The sequence below is a fragment of the Schistocerca gregaria genome, chromosome X (genome assembly GCF_023897955.1).
Source record: "Schistocerca gregaria isolate iqSchGreg1 chromosome X, iqSchGreg1.2, whole genome shotgun sequence".
In the NCBI taxonomy this organism is placed as follows: Eukaryota; Metazoa; Arthropoda; class Insecta; order Orthoptera; family Acrididae; genus Schistocerca; species Schistocerca gregaria.
The window spans coordinates 185,973,141-185,993,379 of NC_064931.1; the positions used below are offsets into that span (position 1 = coordinate 185,973,141).

At 41.1% G+C, this 20,239-nt stretch overlaps 1 protein-coding gene across 1 annotated transcript in view; it reads right to left on the reverse strand.

The window, feature by feature from the left end:
* Nucleotides 1-3,316: 3,316 nt before the first annotated feature.
* Nucleotides 3,317-20,239, reverse strand: part of LOC126299070 (homeobox protein B-H1-like) — a 175,818-nt gene continuing 158,895 nt past the window's right edge. The window contains exon 3 of the mRNA XM_049990739.1: nucleotides 3,317-7,944. Within this exon, the coding sequence (XP_049846696.1) occupies nucleotides 7,428-7,944 (517 nt within the window). The 3' untranslated portion in view covers nucleotides 3,317-7,427. The remainder of the gene's footprint in view (nucleotides 7,945-20,239) is intronic.

The following is a 20,239-nucleotide window of genomic DNA, read 5'->3' on the forward strand; positions in this document are numbered from 1 at the left end:
TCTTCACACCAGAAAATAAATTAAAAAAAAAAAAACAGCTTGGTGATGTTCAGTAGGACACAACCCTCAAAGCCGACGTCGTAAGTTGCCGGACTGATTATGGTCAATGATACCTGTGTTTCAAATGGAATTCTTTATACTGAGAATCTTCCGGAGGGGAAATAAGTTACTGGTGAACTGGTGAATGCTACGCATGCGTTCTTGGCTCACTATTTCAAACAAGTGAGAAGATCTGAATTTCCAAAAAAAAAAAAAAAAAAGTGGCTGGTTGCATATGATTTATCTGCCCATAAAGGCGATGTTGCAATGGGGGAACTAAAGGATTTGTAGTACGAATTGTTGGAACGTCTGCTATGTTCATTATATTTGTCACCCTATGACTTCCACATCTAAATAAACATGGGCAGAAGGATATGGAGATGGCTGATTGGCAACGCCAAAGACCGTCTGCGGTCTGTGCGGCCAATCTAGTAAGTAAGTAAGTAATCACTTTCTAACTCTCGGCTCAGTGTGGGGTGGCGGTGGGATGAGTCGACTGCTGTAGCCTGTTGTGGGATTGTGAACCACTGAGGGCTACGGCGGGGACGAAGCCTCTCCGTCATTTCTAGGTCCCCAGTTCAATACAATACAATTACTTTCTTCCTGGATGATATTTTCTGACCAATATTGAGATTACTACTATGATATGTAGGTATTTGGCAGACTTAAGAATCTCTCTTCGTGGAATCTATTAAATTAAAAAACCTTGTACAAATTATATTGATCCAAAATAGAACATGGTCGCAAACTAAATGCATTTTTTTTTTTTACCTAACAACATAGTCTTTCATTGCCAGGAGGGGAAGTTTTTCCCTGTCCTCGGATCTGTCTATCAACAAGAGAAGCTAAACAGTTCGAGCTACTGAAGTCCAGATGGCACGATCAGAAGTAATGACACTGAGCTCATAGCAGGGAGAAGTACACTGATGCTCCCGCTAAGCAGTCACATTTGATGTTTTGTATCGCTCGCGACATGTGGTAATGTATTTTGGCCCGTTGTTTTGTCAGTGCGGTATCGGAACACTTAGTGTACGAAAACATTGGAGGATTAGACCACCTGGCATAATTCAGACTCTCTATAGTGCCTCTTTCAAGATGTATCAAGCTCTGGTGCTGTTGCTTAAGGCGTAAGCAATCGTTTCTCTTGGTTTTCTCATATTACTGACTAACTACCTATGCCCACGCCTTACCAAACTATCGGCTTGGCACAGTCTTGTGAGCCGGTGTGCTAATGTGTCCAATGTGTAGAGTAGAGTATTGCACATCTAACAATTGTCATATCCAGGTATGTACGTGTCCGAAATGAAAGTTGCTTATTATGTGCTTTCGACTCTTTTGGCGTGTGTTCCTTATTACTTTGTTCTGTTGTTGTGCTCTATTAAGAAAGAAAAACAAAAACTTTGACATCATCTAAGGAGAGTTGCTTTTGGGTAACACAAATTTTTGTAAGATATATGTTCTTGACATCCATCTGCGCAGATTCATATGTTATGGATATTATTTGAAGCATATCATTCAAAAGACATGATGCATATACTACTGTTATTTGCATATTTACAGTACAGCTCATCAATGAATATTTAAGTACTTACAGTAACTGGTGGACACTGTTTCTCTCTTACATCAGAGTTTCTGAGAGAAAAACAACAAATTCCATACAACTGACCTAGCCGTTTCATCAATTATGTACTACGATATAATGTGTTTACGTGTCTACTCCGCAGTTATTATTTCTAAACGTGCTTCTTATACACTCAGGACAAGAACATTGTGTACATATGGAGTATCATATTAGTCTATTATCTCCCAAATTCTGTCAATAATACCAGTAACAGTTTGGCCACCAGAGAATCGACTGCCATTGTTTCCTTCCTATTTTATCACTTGACTGTTCCAAACTTTTAGGAGTATTACGAGCATTGTGTGAAACACGAAGTTTGGAAAGTCTGTCATTCTTTACATACACAACGGCTGCCGAAGCAGAATTATTCTTGTTTTCGTACAACTATGGATTTTAGCCCAAGTCGGGTTAATACTTACGGATTCATACACACCAATGTCTTGTTCCTAGCATGGAAATTCGACATGAATTCGTGGTAAATTGTTTGATTCTTCGAAGACCGTAGGATGATTACTTATCTAAGAAACTGGCTTTTACTTTTGTTCGTTGCCAAATCAGGGCAATAGTGCTGTGTGTCTAAAGAACTAGATGGTCTCAGGAATCTACAGAAAGAATAAAGGTCCTCGGCAAAAGAGCTTTAAGAGTTTTCAGTCAGAAAGCGCGTGTTATGTTTTGTCAGAGTATGGGTAAATATCTGAACTTAGCTTTCAATAATCAGTATATCTTAATGGGTTTTTTGGTGATAATTCACGGGTTTGTAGCATATGTGTAGAATGCTTAATGTCGTGATGGTGAGCAGAAGCAATTATACATGCAAGTAGATGTTCATCGGCTCAGATAATTGTTTTTCCTCACCATTTAACTCGTATTTGACTAGAATTACTTCTCGTCTATAGGTTAAATTATGTTTGCTGAGCATAGAAAATAATTGTTACGAAATTTCTACTTTTTTTGTCTTAGTTGTACAGTCCAAATAGATTTTAAGTGTCAGTTTTAGTAAGTGTCTTATTCTGATCAATAGTCAATACACGTAAGCAGCTTGGCTGAAAATTTTCCCCTATGATTTCCTGGTATCGTATCTCTTCTTCTCCTTCTTTGATATAGTTCCCAATTTTGCGTGGTGGCTTGACACATTTGTTTCTGTAACCGGATGACCTCACATTACCCTCCTGGCTGTGGAGGGGAAATTGTGTGTACTCTCTGCCACAAATTGTGTGATCTCTGTTCCATGTAATTCCGTATCTGACTGTACTCGTGTATGTTATCTGTGGCGGGAATGTGCAACTAGACTGTCATTTGCCTAAGAATGTGAAGGCACCACCTAAAAATGTCTCACACGCTGGACAACGTATCAGAGCAACGGTCGCAACACCACATCATATCCTCAAATGAAAGATGTACGTCTTGTACTGTACGTTAGTATCCAAAGAGATATCTCAGGAAGTCCTTAAACTTGTTAATACGTACCTGTTCGTTAGGAAGTCAATTTTTGTTGTTGTACTTCTTTAGTGCAAAACACTGAGTGTTCACTGCAGTTCCAAAAAATTGTATGAAGTGTACGATCACTTTAAAAATACTGTAAAAATGGGAATCTTGTATGTGTTTGCAAAGCAAAGAACTTACGTTACTGAAGTGATTACTGAAATGACAGTGTAATACGTTTCCAACAGCTTTTATTGGAGGTGAACATAGATATATCGAGATTACAAGGAAATGCATGAAACGTCAGAATATGCTACACTTGAAACAAATTCTCATATAAAAACACACAGTTACTAAAAACACATTGTTCTAAGAACATATACAGCCGAAAACAAAGCTACGTCGAATACGTGCCAGGTTTAGCGGATTACTCATAGAGTCCTTCAGTGGATGCCGCACGCTTACGTAACACACAGCGACAATTTTGATAATATAAACAGTACGTGGTATATACAGTATTTACACATCTTAGTCTACCTTTGATGTTATTCATTTTATATTCTCACAGCAATGCGTACAAAAACAGCAGGAAAGTAGTATGATAATATCTGTAGGAAGTTACAGAGTGCTTCATTCAGCTTTGGCGATTTAAGACATTTACTGTATCGAGGCATGTCATACAGGAATCAATGAGGAATCTTCCGAAACACCTGTTGAAGTTGTACGCGGAAGAACGAAAAAAATTTCGATCTCGCTGATTTATGTCGGCATCCGGTGTACAAAACTAGTGCTATGTCTGAACTTATAGCAGATCCGTCATTCTTATCGTAGAGATGGTTTGTTACTGCGAAAACCCAACTGCAAAACACGGAATCCTCGTGCTGGAAGCAGTGGAGCATCAAGTATCGTTAATATTGATTGTGAGTATGATTCCTGTATGGCTTGTCCTCTGTGCCTGCAGAAGTGTGGATCCTCCACAGTATTTTAAAATTGCACTGGCAGATTATATCACGCTTAGTCACTACACTTGTTCATCGTCGTCCTACTTAATAGTGGCACAGCAGCGTATACATCTCTCGACTCGTGTGAGTAACTAAGTAGCTGAAATTAGTTTTTTAAACGACACATAAATAAATTAAAAAAACTTCAGTTTAGTACAACGTTATTTTGATGCATATGGTTAAGGTAATATCATATACCAAAATTGCACTATCCGCCTCTTAATTTTATATCATTCTAGATTTACAAACTAAGGATTTATAAATAAATTTCAATTAGATCTACATTATTTTACAGAAAATAATGTTCAGTCCTTCTTCACAATTTTGTCCACGTTTGAACATTTCGTAGAACGTACGGAAACACTAATATATTAAGATTAAGTACATTTTGATTCATAGAGCAACACGCATTTCGTTTATACGCTTCCATGTATTTCCCTTGCATCTTATAGATTCACGGAAGTATATCGGTGTGATTTTTATTGTAAAATGTGTTATATTCGTGTTTAATGATAACAGTGATTCCTAACCCAGGATCACAGCTTTCAACTTGTACATAGATACCTCTTCTTTGTTAACGGTGCTCTTCGTATGAAGTAAATATTTTAAGTTCAGCGACGTGTTTGGAACACCAAAAATAATACTTACTCTCGAAGAAATGAAAAGTTCAAATGTCGAGGAACTGCCCTGACACACCCTTCACTCTGTGACACATTAAGGCAAATTTAAAAAGTGAATTGTAGAATGTCTGCTGTAGGAAAGCCAATAATAACAAGAAGCATTAAAGAGGGTAGTTCTGCTGAGGAGAGTAAACTTTTTTGTAATATTCAGAATGTAAAAACGTTTAACCACGATGAAGTATCATTCAGCTCGTTTATTTTAAAAACTAACCGCTATCCCTGGTTTACTGACATATTCATCAGTAAAATGTTAAAAATTCTTTGTGGGGAACCCAGAGTTTTCTTCACAGCAAGATACCAATTTAATTTTTGAATTAAACAAAGTACACAGGACTGACGGAACGCACACTTGATGCGGCGTGGTCAAGTTACTCTATCATCCCCGAGAACAGACGTTACGCCCATAAGGTTTGCTATCATGTTGGGCCACGATAAGTTAAATGACATAAACCACATTTTCGGACGTTATTATTTAATGAAAAGTCGGTAACGGCAATATAAAACTTCGACCAGTTGCCTTAAGCTTTGAGTAAAACCTCAGGGAAGAGGCGAAATTTGAGGCAAAGTCTGTCGATTTGACAAAATAATTCTCCAGGGGGGGTTGATCCTTTACGATGCAAATGTGATTGGACAGTTGGATACATCCAGAGAAAATGATCTCGCTAGGACTCAGGGGGAACTGATGGTGCTATTGTTTGAGGCCTGTTTCGTGTTAATAGTTGAGCTGAGAATTCCATTACTGCCCACAATATTTGCATAACTGATCTGAGTCAACTACTACAGGTATTGCAGACGATAGAGTTGTCAGTTGTTTGCAGTAGTTGGATTAGACGATTTTCTTATAAATATTGCACGGAAAAATAGAATTTTGGAAATCGTAAGAAATGTGATCAAATGATACTGCTTTCGTAATAGACTCTTTTGTGGGACATCTACAACTATCGCTGAAGTTTTTCATGCTGAATAAACCCACTCAAGTTGTACTTGATAAATCCTTTACTTGAATAAAACCTTAGATATGGCCCGGGCTTCAGTATATAAATCCCATCTTCAGTCACTTCATCAAAAGAAAAAAGAAAAATTATCACAAAATTAATTAACAGTAAAAAGGGCCACACAAACGTGACCATCAGGTCGCACCTCGATTGTATACGAGAAAGTCGTACCAGTCGTGTAAAAAATCCAGCAAATTTGTGAAGGAGCATGCGGGAACCAGTGCGGGTGGGGCATGAAAAGATTCTCTGAGTCATCCACATGGGATAGACGAGGCCTAACTAATAATACCATGAATGTAACAGCAAATAAGTACACGTTGCTAATCTAATACAGCCCACGAACCAATTGCAAACGAGCAGACATTTGGAGTTTGGGAGGAAACATGAGAGTGCGGCCGTGTTGTTAGCGAAGATTTTTTCGGTGGTACCTCGTGCCCTTGACGAATATGTCTACTCGGGTGCCTCATTCCGGTTCGCACGGAATTTTAATGACCAATCTTGCTGAGATTGCACGACATGCGACTTTCTGAGCATTCGTGCGGTGAGCTGCTTATGAGGTTCACAAATTGGGGCGTTTTACGGCTTTTATGCCACCTTTTTGATTTCTTAAGCCCTGTCGTTCGCAGTTGGTTCATAGATTACATTAGGCTGGCCACGTGCGCTTATTTGCTGTTACATTCGTCGTTCTTTTGGTTAGGCCCCGTTTACCCTGCGTGGTACTGGTTGCCTCAGAGAACCTTTTCATGCCTCACCCGCAATAGAACTCGCACGCTACTTGATAAATTTGCTGAATTTTTTATATGACTGGTACGACTTTCTCGTACGCAATCAAGGTATGACCTATGTTCACGTCTGTTCGGGCCATTTAAGGTTAATTAAATTTATGACTAATCTCAGTTTTTTTTTTTTTTTTTTTTTTTTTTTTTTTTTTTTTTTTTTTTTTAGCGCCTGAAGATTGGATTTACATCCTGAAACCCGGGTCGTGTGAACGATTTTATTCAGAAAAATTATTTATCGAGGACAACCGGAGCGGACTTATTCATCACGAAAAATGATATCGCTCGGTGAGACATTAAATCGTTTAAAAAACCAAAGAAAGGTAAAGACTATTACTAAACTTTTTGAGTGGTTTTCTAAGAAAGAGGGTACAATTTCGAAATGTATAGGCTACAATATGTGGGGTTACGAGTGTCTGTCGTTGAATTACACAGAAATTGTTTTGTGTCGGAGGACGTTATCTAATGCAGGGTGAAAACTACGCGAGCAGAATACCAACGAAGTTGTCGCGGGAACTTACGAAAAGGAAAGACAAGAAATAGGCGGGAATGAAATAATAAATTGTCGAGTTCGTCTATCTTCGATAGTAAGAGAAAGTTTCTTTAACCACCAAATAAACGTATCGTGTCACAAAGACGAGGTAGTGTTTTAGTAGTCTATTTCATAGCAACCTGTTCTGTTTAAATACCGAAACGTAAGTCCGAGTACGTTCCTGTGAATCTGAATAACGCCGTGTGCTTCCACTTAACGGGATAACGAATATCGAACTCAGTCCACCTTACTAAGTAGTGTCGCATTTTCAGTTTGATCGCGTCGTCTCAAAAAATATAGCACTAGGCTGGTGTGTGGACGGCCGCTGCGCGGGCGGTGTCGGTAGGACGGCGGCGGCCGCTCAGGCGTGCAGGTCCGAAGCGGCGCCCACGTCGGGGTCCGAGACGGCGGGGCTGCGCGGCGGCAGCGCGTGCGGGCTCAGCGCCGACGCCTCCTCCGCCGACACCACGGCCTGCGGGGGCGGCGGGGGCGGCGGCGACGGCGAGCGCGCCGCCTGCGGCTGCTGCTGCTGCTGCTGCTGGTAGTAGCTGGACAGCGACGACAGCGAGGCAGACGCCGAGCCGAGGTGCGAGGGTCCGGGGCCGGGCAGAGTGAGGCCGAGCCCGGCGGCGGGGTACAGGCGGTAGGGCAGCGGCTTCTGCAGCGTGGAGACGGCGGCGGCGGCGGCGGCGGCCTGCCGGTAGTACAGGTCGGGCGACACCACGGCCGGCACCGGAGCGGCCGGCCCTGCCCCCGCAGTGCCGTACGGCCAGCAGCCGTAAGCGGCCGGCGCGCCGTACAGCCGCTGGAACGCAGCGTAGTTGCCCGCTTCCGCCAGCAGCTCCAGGCCCACCGCCGTCTGCCTCTTCCACTTGGTCCTGCAACACGACACAAAGCCTCCGGGTAACACTCGCTACCATCGGTCGTCATACACTTGCGACGAATCACGAATCGATCAATTTGGAAACTTTTACTCTTACCAATCTCTATTTATGTCCACAGCGCATTTCAGAGGTTTAAAACATCATCGCGAGGTGGATTTACGTGACGAGCCAAAACATTATGATCACTGGCCACAGCGACGTTGGATGCCGCCTAGTGACGTTGGAAGGCACGTGACGCGGTAACAAAAGTATGTAAGCGGCGCAGACAAGGATGGGCCATCACCCTAGTTAAAACAGGGGCTGCAAATGGGGAAATCCATTCATATAAGTGACTCTGACAAAGAGCAGATTATTATTATACAGAGTCCGTGAACGAGTACCTCGAAAACGACGAAGCAGGTCGAATGTTCACGAGCTACTGTCGTGAGCATCTCCGGAAAGAGCTAGAAGAACAATGAAACCAGCACTAGGCGCTAAATGGTTGGACGCTCACGACTCTTCACAGAACGTGGTATTCGGTGGCTTGTCTTCTCTGCAAAGCTGGATAGATAGTGATCCGCGGCACCTCTGCCGGAAGAACACAAGGCTTGGTGCACGCACACCGTTCAACGTACATTGTTGAACAAGGAGCTCCGCAGCGGACCACCCCTACGTGTTCACATGTTCGACGGCCGGGGTGGCCGAGCGGTTCTAGCCGCTACAGTCCGGAACCGCACGACCACTACGGTCGCAGGTTCGAATCCTGCCTCCGGCATGGATGTGTGTGATGTCCTTAGGTTTAAGTACTTCTAAGCTCTAGGGGACTGATGACCTCAGCAGTTGAGTCCCATAGTGCTCAGAGCCATTTGTTCACATGTTGACCCAGCAACATCGTCAGTTACGACAGCAGTGGGCACCATTGGGATACGGCTGTCGATCAATGGAGACGTGTCGGCTCTTCGGGTGAATCACAATGAATCACAATTTTGCTACACTGGGTCGCTGGTCCATAAATGCCGTCATCGATGTGAACGGCGTCTTGAAACGTTCAGTGCTCCACAGATGCAGGCTCGGGAGAGCAGTATGATGCTATCGAAGACATTCCCCTGCGGTTGCATGGGACCTGTGGTACTAACCGAAGACATTCTGACAACTGCGAAACACCTCCATTCTTTCATGCTGGATGCCTTTCCCGACGGCGATTTCATCCTTCAGCGGTATAATGGTCCTTGTCCCCAAGCCATAACCGTGCTACAGCGGTTTGAGGAGCACTATAGTGAACTTACGTAGATGTCTCAGTGACCAAATTCGTCCGATGTAATTCCTAAGGAACCCATCTGGTTCTCTACCGGGCGCCATCACCAAGTACGCAAATCAGCGGCAAATTACTTACGCGGATTATATGACCTGTGAGTTGACATCTAATGGCCGCAAGGGATTAGCCGAGCGGTCTTGGCCACTGCAGTCCTGGACTGTGCGGCTGGTCTCGGCGGAGGTTCGAGTCCTCCCTCGCGCATGGGTGTGTGTGTTTGTCCTTAGGATAATTTACGTTAAGTAGTGTGTAAGCTTAAGGACTGATGACATAAGCAGTTAAGTCCCGTAAGATTTCACACACATTTGAACAAGAAATCTAATGCCACATACCTCCACAAACCTACCAACAAACTGCCGGATCCCCGATACGCAGAATGAGTGATATATTTCGTTCCAAAAACGGACAAACGACCTGTTAAGCAGGAGGTCATAATGTTTTGGCTCATCAGTGTTTGTGTGTTAAGCGGGTACGTTCATGAAATTGACAAAAAATTACAATTTTCAATTTATCGTTTATTCCTTAGTAGACCCCGTCGAAAATTATTTCCCAGAGTTTCAATGATAAAATCGCATCCGAAGTGCTTGAAAAATAAATTTTTGACGCCACCTTCCTGCCACTCCCACTCTTTGAAGCAACACGTCAATATGACCTCAATGAACAACGATTCCGTGGATTATTTTTAAACGAACTTGAAGGTATTCATCTAGAAGGCTGTGATATATACTCTTTGGTGTTACAGGTCATCTGTGACTGTTTCGTATCTTACAAACAACAACAAACCATCTGCGTAGAAAAGAGCCTCTAAAGCCACATTTTCATCTCCTACAATTGATGGAATTGCAACTTACGATGCACTTCTTGTGTTTAATAATGGGAAAGTAGAGAGGATCAAGGTATTAGAGAGAATGGGCTTTAGGATAGGAAATTTTACTACAGACATCTTGAGAAAAATAGATTTACAGCGCCTCTCTGCTACTGAAAAGTCTTTAAGGGAAAGGGGACCATCAATACAAATCTGGGAACTTCTGAAGAGATGATATAAAGAAAAAACATTAGGTTGGACTTTAAACTCCATTTTCTGAAAATATTTTTTTAAAGTTTATGTACCTTCTTCTCAGAATCTATGAAGGCTATAATTATCATATTTTATACACTTATTTCTATAAACCCTACAAAATTCGTTTCAAGAATAAATTTTGAACGTAAGCTATGGGGTAAAGTGCTTGGAATTTTGCTTGAATTTTATGTTATACTTAAAGAATCAGCCCAAGGACTGAGCCTTGATGTGGCGGGGTGTTCATTACTCGATGATCCAGACCAACAAAGCGGGACAGTCTGTTTCTAATAGCTGGTCGCTTGGTAAGAGGAGAGAGGAAGCCAATTAGCCAGCAACGTGGGAGATGAGGTGAAGAGGTTCAACGGCTTCTGAGGCGGATGAAGATATTAATCTCAACGGCAAAGGAGGCGGATGAGTCATTTTCCCATCACAGTGATACCTCAACGGCAGCAGAGTCGGAGTGGAGTGGATGGACCTCAGTATGGCGGATCTAGCGGAAGAGACAACTCACTAAGTAGAACAATAACCCACGTCACGTCTGACTTACAAGAAGCGGCTACGTCATCACCGTCTCTCTGCATGTTGATCGAAGCAGCAAAAATCAGTTGCGACTGTTACCAAAGTGGTCGGCTGCGAAAGGCGTCTGTTCCCATATAGGGCGGCCTGTTAAGATCCAGCTGGGGAGTCGGTCAGAGATGTAGCATCCCACGAAGAGGTTAACACCCCTTCCTAATTTACTTTCAACCAAGACATGATGGTAAACACTGAACGGAAAAGTAGTCCAGGAGGTAACAATCCATCACTGGAAACAGTGATTCAACTACGCCATCGGATTCTGAAGAGCGTAAAAAAATCACGTACGGAAGAGCCGTAGCTTCCTACAAATTTTCGCATACGACCTGAGAAAAAAACATCTGCTAGGAGCATTGAACATCAACATTCCACTAAAGACTGGGAAACTGAAACAATAACATACTGATACTAGACTTGAAGAAACAAGATACGGTAATGAGAAAGCATCTGGATCAGAAGACTGCAGGATTTATAAAGGAAAACCAGACATAAAGAACAAACAAATTCACTATGTTTGGAACAGCTTTTATGGTCACACGGAATCTAACAGAATCTAAGAAATTTTGCGTCCCCGTTGGAGCAAATAACACTTGTCCCGTTTAAATCAGCAAACAAGAAATATACCACCATAAATTGCACATGCCCCTAACAACAATGACAACAGAAAAAAATCCAGAAAAGCCAAACAATTTTGGAAAACACTAGAAAAGTATCAAAGCACCACATAGAACTACTTGTAAGAGACTTCATTGGCCAGAGCGGCACAGAAGAGAAATTCAAGACAATAGCAGGAAATTTTCATGAACACAAACGCACCAATAAGAATGGAGAAAGGTTCATCAACTTCTGCAGACAATGTCAACCTTTCCCAGAAAATTGTTAAGGAGAAAGAAGATCCGGTTTCTCTTAATACGCGTTTAGGTTCATATAAACTGGATCATTTGGCACTAACCAAACAAAACCATAGATAAATCACGAACATACGGGTCAGAAAAGGACTAGGGATAGATTCGACCCACTTTTTAACAGAAATCAAAGCCAAATTTCGAAGTATGGACCAAACCCCAAAATTAAAAACTTCAATAGAATTGACACAAAATTTCTGTCAGACAACAGAAACGAATTCGCTAAAAAGTTTCACATAGAGGTATGGAAAATTGGAATGAAATCAGACTAGGAATAATAGAAACTGTGAAAGAACTAGAACTTCCAAGAAGAAAGATGAAAAGTAAGTGATAGAATTTATTACACTGTCTGGTCAAAAGTATCTGGACACCCCGAAAACCATACGTTTTTCATAGTAGGTGCATTGTGCTGTCACCTACTGCCAGGTACTACGTATCAGCGACCTCAATAGTACTTAGACATCGTGAGAGAGCAGAACGGGGCGCTCCGCGGAACTCACGGACTTCGAATCTGGTCAGGTGATTGGGTCACTTGTGTCATACGTCCGTACGCGAGATTTCCACACTCCTAAACATCCCTAGGTCCACTGTTTCCGATGTGATAGTTAAGTGGAAACGTGAAGGGACAGGTACAACACAAAAGCGTACAGGCCGTCCTACTCTGTTGACTGACAGAGGCCGCCGACAGTTGAAGAGAGTCGTAATATGTAATTGGCAGACATCTATCCAGAGCATCACACAGGAATTCCAACCTGCATCAGGATCCACTGCAAGTACTATGATATTTAGGCGGGAGGCGAGAGAACTTGGATTTCATGGTCGAGTGGCTGCTTATAAGCCACAGATCACGCCGGTAGGTGCCAAACGACGCCTCGCTTGGTGTAAGGAGCGTAAACATTGGACGATTGATCAGTGTAAAAACGTTGTGTGGAGTGACAAATCACGGTACACATTGTAGCGATCCGATGCCAGTGCGTGGGTATGGCGTATGCACGGTGAACGTCATCTGCCAGCGTGTGTAGTGCTAACAGTAAAATTGGGAGGCGGTTGTGTTATTGTGTGGTCGTGGTTTTCATGGAGGGGCCTTGCACCCCTTGTTGTTTTCTGTGGCACTGTCACAGAACATGGCTACATTGATGTTTCAAGCACCTTCTTTCTTATATTTACTAAGATGGTATCTGTTCTTTCGGACATGTTCAATTATACAGCAGTATTGGGGGACGTGCAGTCACCACACAGCTCTCCCACACATTGATGTCGGCTTTCGAAAACAGAGGTGCTACATCTCTTTCAAGTAGCTCCTCGGTTGTCCTCAGGAAACTGGGTAGAGCCCCTTCTATTTTTTCCATAAGAGGAAAATTGCTGGCGATAGCGAAAATGGAACTGGGGGCTTCCGAGTACTAGCCAAACACACAGATCGTACTTGACCGTGGAGAGACCGATCAGTATTCGTCAGTGTACAAGGACCTGCCCCAGATAATTCGTTATTCTATCTGGAGATTATGAGGTATATATTGTTGATAAAAGATGCTTGCAGTGGTGACTTTGTGTAATTGGTTAGCGACTGACAAGGAATAATATAACTTTAATAGCCTCTGTATTTGGAAGTCATTTGAGTCGTAACACTTTTTCTGGTGGAAAAGTGTTATGGGAGGAGTCGGTGTGCAACTGGCTGGATGAACCAACACTGCATCAGTCAGAAATTAAAGAAAATTTAAACATAATGTAAATTCCAGGAAGGAATTCGAACTCCCCTCCTACTAAATACAAAATAAAGGAAGGAATGTTAGGGTTTAACTTCTGGTCTACAACTAGATCATTAGAGACAGAACATAAGGTCGGAATATTTCAAGGATGGGGAAGGTAATTGACAGTGCCGTTTCGAAGGAATCATACCGGCATTTCAATGGTTTGATTTAGGAAAATCGCGAAAAACCTAAATTTGTATGGCAGGGTGCGGAGTTGAACCGTCGTCCTCTCGGATGGGTATCCAATCTGCTGACCACTGCGCCACCTCTCCCGGTAATAAGGACAAGTACAATTCCTTAATCGCTGCGTCATCTTGCACGCTTACGTTAGAGATAAAGTCAATGACGAACGCTGTGCAGAAGGTGTTGGTATAATGAATAAGTAATGGGATTTCGACTTACAGCTGAATAGCAGGTCAAAGTGTGTTTAATACCGTGGCCTACCCTTCTTAATTAAGATTTGTGCTGATGCACAAACTTTTGGTGTTACACATCGCGGAATTCGAGTTGCGAGTCTATCTCCCCTAGCAGCACTAATGAATGCAAAGAAGTATGTTCAGAGGTATGATAGACAACAGTGAAGATATCAAGGACTAATATCTGACATACCAGTACATCATAAATATTAGCATTCCACGTTATTCCGCTAGAATCCCGAACAGCACTCGAGAAATCTGGATGTATTTCTAAGAGATACACTGCACAGTGCTAGTGGATAAGTCTCAGAGCGTTGTTTCTCTGGCTCAGGCACTCTTGTTGTGGAGTCGTGTCAATAGGAACTCACTGTGGCCTTTCCCACGTTCTCATTTACGGCCGATAACGAGCTGTCCAGGAACATTAAGCAATAGCCAGGGTAAACTCCGTAGTGTACTTCCATAACTGAAAGTCGATTTAGCATCTATTTTAAATCGCTGCGGCTATGAATTAGCAAGAGCGTTTCCTCATGGCTGATTGCTAGCTTTCACCGCTACGCTAAGCGTGTATTGGCTCTGTAAGCGTATTGATCTGGCACTTGTCCTACGCCGTGATGCAACATGTTGAGTCCACCTCAACACAGAGGAAACAAGTAATTCATGACATGTCGTCAGTTGCTCTAAACAAGACGAAATCTCACGTTTGGTCTCTCGACCTGTAGGAAAGTAAGCCACAGATGTGGTGTACATATTCCGTGAAATGTAGATTAACTTGTTTCCGAAGAATGGGATATACATTATTCAAAATCATAACTTAACCTCGTGTCACAAAGCCGTATTTATAAGATATTCATACAGCAATACATCCAAGCTACATGGGACTGAAAGCATCTGTTCTTACATAACTTTATGACAGAAACAGAAACGTGAAAAGAAAAGGACACTCCTGGATATAAGTGAATTCTTATTTTATCTTGTTCCTGAATAGAGACAAAATTAAAAATGGATGTATATAGTTTGCTTATACCGTAATTTTATTTTTCGAATTTACTCGAAAATGATATTTTCCATGTAAAGAGAAAACACTCCTGGATACAAATGAATTCTTACTTTATCGTGTTCCTGAACACAGACATAAGTAAAAATGTAGGTGTAGAGGTGATTTATATTGGAATTTTCTTTTTCGAATTTACAATAAAACGGTTTTGTATATGTAATCACACGTGAAGAAAAGAAGCAATGTATGAATCGCAAAGTACCTCATAGTCTTTAGATTTCGACGAAAATCTGTCTGTAATGAACCCGAAACTTTATGGATGTATTACGGATTGATACCCAAAACTGAAAACATGGAATCCACTTCTTATCAATGACTCCCTCATGGTGCGTAACGTGTGCGACGGAAATTCAAAAAAGTAATAAGGTGTTACATGTTAAAATTATGAAGTTCAGGTTTCAATGAAACTGATCCTAATGTGTTGGAAATTAGCAAAAGGGTTAATTACGTTCACCTAACAAGTTCGGTTACCAGTGTTTCTAAGCTGGGGTTTTAAGTAAATATTTCAGTCGATATTTAGTCTGAGAACACTTGACAGTACTGCGACAGCAAAACCTACAGAATTTGTGAAAAATAAAGCGTATATGAGATTCACGGAAGTTGAAAGCTACAATGTACTATGTTCACTTTCTGAATTTAATACAACACCAGACACCAGTTTTCTCATGACTTTTTGTCAGACAGAGAAAATATGGGAAGGTTAATGACAAACGTTATTTCTAATCTAACAGAACATACGATCTGACGTTAATTGTTGCAGACTGAATTTCGAAACAGATGAACGGCAACATGCGTCTGAAATTGCTCTCACGACCAGCAACTCTAGGGGTTCAAAGCAAAGGAATCCAGCCATATTCTAGTACTTTCGTCTTTAAAAATGCGTGTCTTTCAGAAAATGACATCGTCTACTCTAAATGTCTGAGACATTAAATAAAGATGTGTTTAAAATAGAAACAAGTCACATCTTTCACTAAATTTGGTAGAAGGTGTCCCAGAATATTTTTAATTTCGTCATGGTAATGTTATTTGAAGCACGTAATGTTTTTCGATTGCACAGGCTGCAAAGCACCTAATAACATAAATTCCTTAGAGTTCTTTTTGATTTTGTAATCCATTTTTTGCGAAATCTCTAAATTGAAAAGTCCCTAGCTGACAACCAAAATGTCATTAAATGGAATTTTTATGTTAGTTAACACCGTATTGGCACTATGGCTTATTACATGACAGCGTCATCGAAGTGTTACATCCGTGGGAAATAATCATTACAGTACACAATTCAATTATGGTGAACTGCGTAATGGGTGCCCTAGTGCAAAGATGGTATACGTTATTTGCAGAGGTGATGCTCCAAGGTTCTCCTTAGACATTTCTCTGAGAGACAAGGTGAAACAAGAAAGCAGATAAAATCAAGGCTCCAGCGGAAATGTTGTCGGGTTACACTGCAAGCCAGCGAGCCGTTCTTCTGCGTGCTCAATAAGACGCTCTAACGGATTTTTATCCTTGTTGTCTACGTACATAAAACACATTTCTGTGGTGCAATGTTCACAATAATTTATTTGATAATGTAATAATTTTATAATACAAACATTAAACTGTAGCACATCCGTCACCGATCTGTGTAAATTTCCTTAAAGCAGTAGCACTGTGTCTGTATGTACTAGATCCCGTACTTGGTAGTGGAAGACATTTTCATCTCCAGATTTTTGCTCAAATGGGAGGATACATGGTTCTGTATAGCTCTCGGTTACAATATAGTTCTACAAGGTGACAGACTACGTTTTCGACTTCTCCGCTATGGTTCCTGCAGTGAAGGCATAAAATTCTGCTAATAACAGTCCTTCATCCAGTAAGGGACGAGCTCGGAGGTAACTGCGAAAAAAAACTCAAAAATTATACATCGTCTTTTGATGAAAAACAGCGGATTTCCATCGTTCTACATAGACCGTAGGATTTATCTTGATCCAGGGTAGTTTTGAAAAGGTTAGTGTGTACACCCCCTGCGCAAGTGAAAGAGGGTACCTGTGGTGAAACGAGAACATCGTTTTGCTCGCCACGTTTGTAACCTAGTTGCATAATTCGAGCATCTTATTCCAGCAATAAATAAGAGCAGTCCGCTCCTGGAAATCGATTCGCTTTGCGGTTGACAAAGACCCCAAGCAGTTTCCATGACGTATTGTATGACTGGACACGGACGTATTTCAACAAATAAGCCTGCAAAACATCTCGCATCAAATGTTTAATTGCTCCGAAGTATCTCTGTACAGTGTTCTGTTTCATTTCCTTTCTATCCAGTCCCATGTACTCGCAACCAAACCACCAAAAGCGAAGATATTCTTTGACTATAACAGAGTTGGAGTAGCGTCTAATATATATTGTTCTAGGGAGATGTCGGATTTATCCTGATTCAGGCATCCTGACTTATCTTTTCGTCCAAGTCAATGGCGGAACGCTTCCAAATAATATCGTGGCCATCTCTTCTCCAGTTTGTCCCTTTAGAGCTTATATTCCGTCTCCAGCAACTTCAGCTTCGACAAGTATTTAATCACTTAGCTTCTTTCCATTTCTTTCCTTGGTTACGAAGACAGCACAGGTAGCTATCCACATCATCAGCCGGAATGACATAGAAGCTACATTCGTCACGGAGCTTAAAATTTAATTCTTCTGCGAATTAGAAGATGAGACTATGATAGTTATAGCGGAAAACTACAAAATACATGATAGCAGATCCTGACGTTAACTGGGTCTCTTACTTCATCCTGTCACTGCTGCAATTTGTATCAGTCGCTGTTGATTTTATTACGCTCTTAATTTCTTAATTATTCCAAGTAGTTAGCTAGGGTAACGACAACCAGTTGTGATACTAAAACTGCATTCTTATACACCAGACATTAACAAAAGGTCTTACATTCCTCAGCAGACAATAAGAAAGCAAACGGTCTCAAGTACGTCAAATTAAAGATCTGCGCAACGGAGTCAAAGCGGCTTAACTCTGGGGAAAAGTGTTGGAAAGAGAAAGGATGTGTGCACTGCGCTCTCCCATGTTCAGCAGAGCGTACGGCACACACTAGGTGCAGGAGACACGAGAGGAACTTGAGGACCACTCACATCCTTTGTACGATAGATCTGAGTCTTCACGTTGTAAGACTGTGCTTAAACTAATTAGGACATTTTCGGAACTCAAATGGAGTTTGTAGATAAACGATCTCAAGAAAATCTTGTATACACCTCGTGGCAGAAAGAAGTAATTATCTGGTTTGGAATACTGTAGATAGTTAATGAGTTTCCACAGCGTTACATGCAACATACATAAAACACTTCCGAAAGCAAATATGAAAAAGTATTTTCTCCATTATAATAGGGCAATATTCTCACCGTTGTTCCTGTCAGTTAGCTAACTTTACCTTTAAGGATGACAAACTGGAGAAAATTTTCTGAAATAATCAATTTCGTAGTACTTTATTAACTTATTAAATGAACACAAATCCAGAAGATCTAAATTCCATATAAAGTTCGACAATTGCCACACATGGCGAGAATTTCTTTGTTGGCACCCAAAGTCACGCTTGATCAGCGCTGCTTTGCCAAAAGTGCTATCAAAATGCGCAGTGTTGGTAAACCACTAGAAGAGTACTTTTTTCGGGTATTGTATTCCATATTTACATAAGCAAATTTTTGTACTTTTCTGTTGAATGCAGTAGTTATTCAGTCAAAATAGAGATCTATACTTATCCAAATAACTGGAAAAAAACAAATCAAATTCTCATTTTTCAAATAATGTATCTGTGTCAACGGTGTAGGTTAAATAATCAGAGAGCGCTTTGTATGAGGAAAGAAAGAAGGCAACAGGCATCGATTGAAGGACTTGGCGTGGAGATTGTCACGTTTCGTCAGGTCGCGTAGCCCCTGCAGTAAGGCTTCCTCGGAATCTTAAGGTGTTTTTTTACCACCAGCGTGCCGAGTTGTCGGTCTTCGCCAAATTGACAAGCTCTTAGCCCGACGAATAGGACTGTTTCCCTGCAGCCGGCTGAGTTCATTATGTAAACAAGCCAAGTATTATGAATAAGAATGAAGTTGTGAAACAGAGGGATCGTACAGATTTCTCTAGATTCAAACTTAAGGAAATAAATTGCATGCTCAGAAATTATTTCAGTGAGAAGGAATTCTAAAGACAACAATAAAGATCTTCTTTGTTCCTTTAGTCTAATATATTCGCTTAACATAGAAAGGCAAGGAAGAAGTCTGTTACACTTAGCTTGGGTGTGCAAATATGCTTTTGTGAAGATAGTGATGCAAAAAAGAGGTCTGTTGTGTCAGTCACGATTCTAAAATGAATGAAATTGTAGAAAGACAAAAGTTCAAACGATAAGCTATCATTAAAACTGATACGTAAATCATACTATTCCTTGAAGAAAAATATTTCCTGTGAGATATTGTTTTTTTATTTTAAACTAACCCACTGTTTCAATGGAGATTAACTAAGTTCTCTCTGTTTGAAAACATCAAGCAAAATAACATAAAAATATCCTTCATTTGATATCATATCAGGTGCCATACAGCAGTGTGGAAGTAAGACCTTTTAATGGTGTCTTATATTCCCATCGAATAGCACAATATCGTACAATCAGAGATGCGACTTTCCAAATCTAAAAAGCCGCAGGCCGGCTATTTGCCAGTTTAGCCACAGTATGAGCACAAACAGCGAATAAAGAAGCTGACATATGTGATTCCACGATATTCCGTCACACGGGGGAAAATGGGGAGCCGTTACATGCTGATCTTTCCATATTGTAGTGTGGATCGTGGTACGCAGACGAATGGAATCATGTAATGTAATGTGTGTGTGATTCTGCTTGCGCATACCCAGAGGGGTATCGCAAATAGAATAAGGTTTCTTTTTTTTAACAGCGTCTTTCATAAGAATGACTTCTTTAAAGAAATTTAATGTAGCTGACTGAAATATATTATTTGTGGAGGGATTTTGTTAACAAGATCTTCCTTAGCAACCACTCAACTATAAAGAAAAAAAATTAATAATTTCGTATACGTAAAGAAAACTCGTGTAGCGTCGAAACCAAAGTTTCTCCGATATAATGATTAGAAGACATTTTTGTGTCTCTTTTCCTTGCAGCTGGCGTACGTAGTTTAATTTGTCCTCGGAATAAAGACAAAGGAATGTCATAGTTTTATCGACGTCGTAGTTATTAGACACTTAACACAAAACTCACCAAGAGCTGGAGAGAAG